We start from the raw sequence: 8,077 nt of genomic DNA on the forward strand, positions 1-8,077 counted from the left end.
ATGACCTCATCTGTGTTTCTAACTGTAGGGGGTGTGGCTGTAGGTGTGACGTCATTGATTGCGATTCCCTATATAAGGGAACACACGATCGATGACGGCGCCACAGTGAAGAACGGGGAAGCTGTTTTTACACACAGCTCTCCCCGTTCTTCAGCTCCGGGGACCGATCGCGGGACTCCAGCGGCGATCGAGTCCGCGGGTCCCTCGGTCACGGAGCTTCGGACCAGGTCGCGGGAGCGCACCGTGGGCGCGTGCCCGCGACCCACGGCTGGGCACTTAAAGAGGACGTAACTGTACGTGCTTGTGCCCAGCCGTGCCATTCTACCGATGTATATGTGCAGGAGGTGGTCCTTAAGTGGTTAAAATGTACAAATGCAGCGATTTGGAATTTGGAAGAAAGGTTTAGCACTGGGAAACACTTTTTTGAAAGATAAAAAGTTCATTTTATAGACAACTATATAAATCAGACAAAAATGAGGAACAAATGAGGGGGAAAGAGGGACATTGTTCCAAATCAGGGACAGACCCTCGAAATCAGGGACAGTTGGGAGCTGTGTCATCACTGTGCTGTACGTCACCTGTGCAGAGAGCAGAGCTGTGGGAGGCACCCAGCAGGCTCCACCCACTACATGACTAGGGCAGCCGGATAACTTACCGCACCAACCAATACAAGCATATACCCCTTAACATTAAACCTTTCCCAATAATCACACTGACACCTGCTGGATTTAAAATGGCCTGGTAGGCCTTTATTAACAAATACAAAAACTGTATATATATATATATATATACACCATCATATACATATATATATCACCCAACTTTAAATATTTAACCTATTCCTCAATTGTTAAACCTTTTAACCATACCTTGGTTGTCAGTCCCCCTGACAACCCCTGATCACTCTTTTGGGCCTGTGGTACCCTCTTAGCTAACGACATGTCCCCAGTCGCGACTACCGACTCGAAGACCTAGCTGACCACAGACCCACCCACTTCTCCCCTGGTGGTCCAGACTGACACCAGACCACCAAGGCAGACACCATCCCTGTAACTATGCCCCCCCACCGTTTTTACCTAACCACCGTCTATTTCTACCAAACGGCAGGGGAACCCACCGCCACCGCGGCACAAGTGGGACCACCTCACACTTGGGCCCGCCGCCACACCAGGAAAGCCCTCCTAACGCCCTCCTCCAATCCCAGAGCCCAAAGATCGATCCCGATCGGGTTGAGATGAACCCCGTCCCCCCTCAGGTACCTCCAAGTCTCAACTTCTAAATCTGAATGGCGAACCGCTATCCCACCTTGCTGCACCACAAACCTGCCCACCTCTCTGTTCACCTTTATCCGGGCCTTATCCAAACGCTCCAATGACCTGGCCTCCCTCCAGGCCATGCGAGCCACAATATCTGACCAAACAATGATCAGGTCAGGGAAAGAGGCCCGCAGTCGGCGTATATCCCATTGTATGTCTTTGATCACCTGGCGCATCGGCCGGACGCTCAAATCATTCCCCCCCGCATGTATCACCAAAATGTCCGGGGCCCTGTCTAAGCTAGCCCCCCTGTGAACTTCGGGTAACACCTTCTGCCACATGAGACCCCTAATCCCTATCCATCGTACCCTTCCTTCCTCCCTGGGCACCCCCAGCTGTCTCCCCCCAGGCTTGACATCCGCCCTTCTTGCCCCCCAAAACACAAATGAATGTCCTAGGATCCAAATCAGACAACCTTGGGGATCTGTAAAGACATAAAAGAGAAAAACAATACCCAGCAGGACCAAAAACAACCCCCCGAAAACATTAACATCAGCATTGTCAACCACCGATACCTCATTGTTTACAACAAATGAGGCCGTACATACAGTTTATATCTATTAGACTTAGGGGTGTAACGGATCGTCACCGATCCGTGATCCGAACGGGCCACCCCGTTCGGATCGGCACACCCCGCGATCCGCGGAGCGCTCCGGAGCCTAGGCCTAGGAAAGTCCCCGGCTTCGGCCTAGCTCCGGAGCGGCGGCCAGTCTGCTTGCCAGAGCCCAGCGTGACACGCCTCCCCGCCTCCCCGGGGAGGCGTGTCACGCTGTGCACTGGGCTCTAGCAAGCTGAATGGGAAAGTTAGCAGTGAAGCACTGGTGTGAGGGGAGGGGGGGGGGGGGGGGGGATTAAAGCGGAAGCACGTGAGGCTGTTTGGGACTTAAAGTACAATCTTGATGTTTTTACAGATATATATATATATATATCTGTAAAAACATCAAGATTGTACTTTAAGTCCCAAACAGCCTCACCTGCTTCCTCTTTAATCCACCCCTGTGAATTGCTATTGTGCTCTTTTTTCGGATCAGCAAAAAAAAAAAAAAAAAAAAAGGTTCCTTTTTTTAATTGGTCCAAAAAAAAAAAAAATATTATTTTATTATATATATATATATATATATATATATATATATATATATATATATATATATATAATATATATATATGCATTTTTTTTTTTTTGGACCAATGAAAAAACGGACCTTTTTTTTTTTTTTGCTGATCCGAAAATGATCCGATCCGTGACTCCTGATCCGAGAATCGATCCGATCCGTGAGTTTTTTGATCCGTTACACCCCTAATTAGACTCCCATCTGCCAATCCGCTTTACAGAATCTGCAGGCAGGCCTCCCCTTGCCGCTTCCGTTGCTGCCCCTATTCGAAACGAATGCGCCGAATATTCTCCCGGGACTAGACCCCCCTCCTTCAGACATTTCCGGAACACCGCCGTAAACTGGAACCGAGACAAACATTCCCCTTTTTGATGGATGAACAGAGCCTCCCCCCCTTTTGGGCGAACGCCCAAAAACCGCCTTACCACCTCAACCGGGCATGTTAGTGGACAATTCCCCCGGAACAACTCTATTTTCACGCCTCTACCTAGTTGATCCGTCTTCGAACGGCTAAGCCAAATCACCACCGATTCCTCCAGGCACCTAACGTCCTGCATTCGTAGTCCTCCCCCCACCACCTTGGAGGGGGAAACTAATTCCCCCACCCTGAATGCCCCAAAAAAGGCCAGAACGAAAACAGCCCGAAAAAGTATCTGCTCATAAAGCGATGCGCAAACCTTTTCCAAATTCCCCAATACCGTACCCAGGACCGCGAACAACACCGGACGCCTGGAATCCCGTGTAGTACTGCCCTTCCTGTATCCCTTTAACACCCTGCGCACCACAAAGGATTTTGTAAAATCCCTGAGGCCCGCCATCTGAAATAAAAAAGCCAATGCCGCCATCTTTTTGCTAATGGCGCCACCCGAGGTTCCCCTCTCGTAATTGCAGCACACAAAGTATAAGACCAACGACTGCAGGTCTTCTGGATCTTCCGACCCTCCTACCTCCTCCCTCAGTGCGGACCATTCCTGCCACACCTTAGAGTAAGCTCGCCACGTTCCCTCGCTGATCGACTGCCGAATCAATCCTGCGGCGACTCCAGTGCAATGTCCCACAACTTCTGAGGACAGGGTTCCCCCTGCCCCTCTGCCCCTGGCGCCAGGATCCGGAATTCCGCCCACTGGAAACGAGATAAAGCATCCGCCAATCTGTTATCCACCCCAGGAATGTGCACCGCATATATCAAGGCATTCACTTTGAGACACTTAAGTACCAAGTACCGCAGTAACCTAATCACCGGGGGCGAGGATGCCGATATGCTGTTGATCGCCCACACCACCCCCATGTTGTCGCAATTGAAGCGCACCTTTTTATTCCTGAAGAACTCCCCCCACAATTCCATCGCCACCACGATGGGGAACAACTCCAGCAGCACCAGGTTCCGGAGGAACCCTGCTGCCCTCCAAGACTCCGGCCAGGGCTCCGCGCTCCACCGTCCGTTGAAATAGGCCCCATAGCCCACTGACCCCGCCGCATCGGTAAATAGAGCCAGGTCGGCGTTGCTGACCGGCCCCGTCTGCCACATCGAACGACCATTGAAAGAGTCCAGGAACGTTCCCCAAACCCTCAGATCGTCTCTCAGTTCATTGGTCAGGCGCACAAAATGGTTTGGCACCCGGACCCCTGCCGTGGCCCCTGAAAGCCTTCGGCTGAAAATGCGTCCCATGGGAATAATCCGACACGCGAAATTTAACTTCCCCAACAAGGATTGGAGCTCCTTCAATCGAATCTTCCGCTTCACCCGGGCCTCACTGACCTCCCTCCTCAAAGCCAACACCTTATCCTCTGGTAGCCTACATTCCATCGCCACCGAGTCAATGGTGATCCCCAAGAACACCAGCTCAGACGCAGGGCCCTCCGTTTTGTCGGGGGCCAAGGGGATCCCAAAACGTTTCGCCAAATACTGTACCGTACCCAACAGAACCCCGCAACAGCGGGAGTCCGGGGGTCCTATGCACAGGAAGTCATCCAAATAGTGGATGACGGAATTCACCCCCGCCACTTCCCTGACCGCCCATTCAAAGAACGAGCTAAACGTCTCAAACAAAGCGCACGATATGGAACAACCCATCGGCAGGCAACGATCAACAAAATACTCCCCCTGCCAGTGGCACCCCAGCAAACGCAAACTAGTGGGGTGCACCGGTAACAGCCTGAAGGCGGATTCCACATCCGTCTTTGCCATCAAAGCCCCTTTCCCGTACTTTCTAACCCAAGACACCGCCGCATCAAATGATGTATAGGTAACCGCACAACTCTGCGGATCAATACCATCGTTGACCGACCCCCCTTTTGGGTGCGACAGATGATGTATCATCCGAAATTGACCCACTTCCTTCTTCGGAACTACGCCCAACGGGGACACCACCAAACCCCCCACAGGTGGTTCCCGAAACGGGCCGGCCATCCGGCCGAGCGCCACCTCCTTGGCCAGCTTAGCCGACACCACCCCCGGATGTCTCAGAGCTGACCGCAAATTGTCCGCCACCGGAGGGACCTCCGCCAACGAACTCGGAATCACGAAACCCTCCCCGAACCCCTGCTCTAGCAAACGCGCCGCCGCCCTGTCCGGATACTTACTTAGAAAAGGCAGCATCCTTTCCAGTCTCACCGGCGTCATTCCCTTTTCCAGCGCCATCTCCGGCCCGCTTCCCCTGTTTGAAACACCTATTGAACGCGTGCGACCCACCACACCCTGAGCACTCGTGCTTGAAGCGGCATGATCCTCCAAAACGACAGGTTCCGTCGTTGAACTGCCAGCACACCCCTTTCTTTTTGAGGGCCGGCGATCCCGCGGAGGAAGCGCCGCCGGCCCCCCCAGGAAAGGACTGGCCCGCCGCCCTGGTCGAGGTCATCAACCTCATCCACAGGCTAATGTCCTTATGGTCCCAGCGGATGGAGGGACGCACCGCCCTGCGCTGACGAAACTGTTCGTCATACCTCAACCACGCCAGACCCCCGTACACCCTATGCGCTTCGTGAATGGCATCAAGGTAACAGAATAGGGCCGTGCATTTCTCGGGGGCCTTTTCCCCGATCACGCTAGCCATAATCGCAAACGCCTGTAGCCAATTCGTAAACGTCCGCGGAATGAGCCTATACCGACGTTTTTCTTCCTCATCCTTTTTGCTCTCGTCCGGCTTCACCCGGTCGAGGTGAAATTTTTCCAACGGGAGCAGGGAAAATATTTCCACAAACTCGTCCTTCTGAATTTTCTCCCTCACCTCTGGCTTAAGATGGGCACCCAACGGCCCTTCAAAGCAAATGTAAATTTCCCCCCTAGCCGCGTCATCCAGCCGCACCTTGTCCCCGTCCTTGTCCTTGTCTTTGTCCTTGCGTTCCGCCGCCGTTCCCACGCCGTCCTTGTCCGTCTGTGTCCCTGCCACGCCTGTCCCTGGATTCGCCGGCACCGGGGGAGGGACAACTACCGCTGTCAGCGCCTGAACGGCGGGGGCAGGAACCGGGAGGGGGGGTACTGGCACCGGGGGGACCCAAGGACCCAGCGGGCTCGCAACCTGAGGAGCACCCCCATCTAGCCTACGTAACAATTCCCGTAAGGCATCCCACACACCCCCCTCCCCTGAGGGACTAAGCACCGCCACCCCCCCACTAATGTCCTGCGCACTAACCCCACCCCTACCCCCCGCAACCACATTAGATGTAGTCTTACCGGTTCGGCGCGGCCGTGAAGGTCCTCCAGCCGACAGGTTCCCATAACGTCCATCCTCCGCGGGGTCCTCCGGCAGCTCCCCCTCTTCACTGCTGCTGGAACCGGTCGCCGCCTGCCCGTGTGGTCGTTGACGAACCTCCTCACTCCTTCCCCGACCTCTGGACACAGCTGGCGTTGTGACAGGTATGGGAGCCACCACCCCCCGAGGGCTCTCGTCTCCATCGCTGCTGAACTCTTCAATCAGATCATCCCTCAGCACTGCGGCTGCAGCCTGAGCACCACTGCCCCTCCGGTCAACCCTCCCAGACTCCGAACGGTGCCTGGAGGCGGGACCTCCCGACTGACGTGACTGGCCTGGTGTCGCTCCATCTGCATCCCTGAACGCATCCCCACCGCGTGCGAGGCCGCCGCCTGTGGACCGAGCTAGGCCGGCGCCTGTCTGAGGGTCCTTCCCACGCCGGGCCGCCCCCCCGACCGGAACATCGCCACCGGGGACAGCCATGTGAATCTGGGCCTGCACCAACACAGGGGAGGTAGGCCTGAGCACCCGAGAGGCTCCCCCGCGCTGCGCGCTTCCCGCCCCCCCGCCCCCCCGCCCGTGCAGTGGCAGACTGAGATTGCTTGGCGGGGGGGCCCGACGGGGGCCTACTGGGACTCCGCACCCGACGCTGTGACCTGGGGGTATTATCTGGGCTAAAGCGCTCCGGCGGTATCGACCGCCTCGCGCGCGTTGAAGCAGGCCTAGACCCGACCGGGGCCTGCTGCACCCCCCGCAGAGTGGCGGTGATCTGGCTTTGCAGCCAGTCCGCGCCGTGGACCTCCGCAACAGCTTGAAGCTGCGCTAACAACCCGGCTACCTCTGACATTTTTCTTCCCTTCCTTGCCTTTTCCACAGATGACCCAGAGCGCTGACCCGATACACAGACAGGCTGCAGGACTTCTCTCCTTGCTTCTTCCCCCGGACTGATGCTGCCCCTCCTCCAGCATCACCTAGCTCACTGAACTCTCCTCCCCCTCTCCTCACCTCCTCCAATAGTTAATTTCTAGGATCCTATTAACCACCCCCTCTAACTTTAACCCTTTCTACACCTAAGTTCCCTACACCCTGTCATGCTGTCCTCCGCCTCCATTGCATTGCAGCTACGAACTTGTCTGGCTGCCTGTAGAAGACTACAGGAAGGGGCAGAGACAAGACCAGTCACCTTGCACAAGGAGAGAGAGCAGCAATGACTGGTCTTTATTACAGGAAGCTCCTACACAAAGGGAAAGTTTGCTATATCAGCACTGTCAACACAGCTAGAAACAGTAACTGCCATGTCAGTGCTGAAAGAGGCTTAAGTAGCACACAGAAAGAAGAAACCAGTATGTGATATATAAAAAAAATGGCAGTTATTTTATAATACACATTGCCAGGTTGGACTGGGACAAAAAATAGGCCCAGGCATTTTAGACTGAGCAGCCTGTTTTTTTGTTTTTTACCAAAACCTTACAGTGAGAGGAGAACCAAGACACCTGCAGGCTTATTGCAAGGCAGCAGACCAGCACAGCACCAGAGAAGAAGAACAAAGACAGTATCCGGCTACGCCCATAGTGTATCCTAAGCACACCGCGTATCCTTCACAATGTGCGTAGCCTGATACATCTTTATTCCCCCTCCGACAGGTTGCCTATGCCAGGGGTCTCCAACCCCTGGTCCGCGGCCCATTACCGGGCCGCAGCCTGTTTACTGGTGGGCCGCGAAGCCTCCGGTGCGGCAGGCGAGCAGAGAGATCGCCGCACAAGACCACGATCCGTTGAGCGCACCGCTGCCTCGGCCATAGGAAAGGCCGCGGCTTCGGCCTAGCTCCGGAGCGGTTGGCCATCTTGGTACACCCGGCGGCTGCCTAGGTGCGCGCTGACGTCATCACCCCTCCCTCATCTGCTCGTGGATCTTCTAGTCGGCTAATTATTCTGCAAGAGCGCGTCAATTACAGTGA

At 54.9% G+C, this 8,077-nt stretch overlaps 1 protein-coding gene across 1 annotated transcript; it reads right to left on the minus strand.

Moving 5' to 3' along the window:
• Window positions 1-632: 632 nt before the first annotated feature.
• On the minus strand, window positions 633-6,656 carry LOC120933476. The gene is made up of 2 exons (XM_040346707.1): window positions 6,102-6,656; window positions 633-1,740 (listed from the first exon to the last, which is right to left on the minus strand). The coding sequence occupies exons 1-2, from the start codon at window positions 6,601-6,603 to the stop codon at window positions 1,145-1,147; spliced, it is 1,098 nt and encodes a 365-aa protein (XP_040202641.1). The 5' UTR covers window positions 6,604-6,656; the 3' UTR covers window positions 633-1,144.
• Between the last annotated feature and the right edge of the window lie 1,421 nt (window positions 6,657-8,077).

This window comes from Rana temporaria, chromosome 3 (genome assembly GCF_905171775.1).
Source record: "Rana temporaria chromosome 3, aRanTem1.1, whole genome shotgun sequence".
NCBI classification, from domain to species: Eukaryota; Metazoa; Chordata; class Amphibia; order Anura; family Ranidae; genus Rana; species Rana temporaria.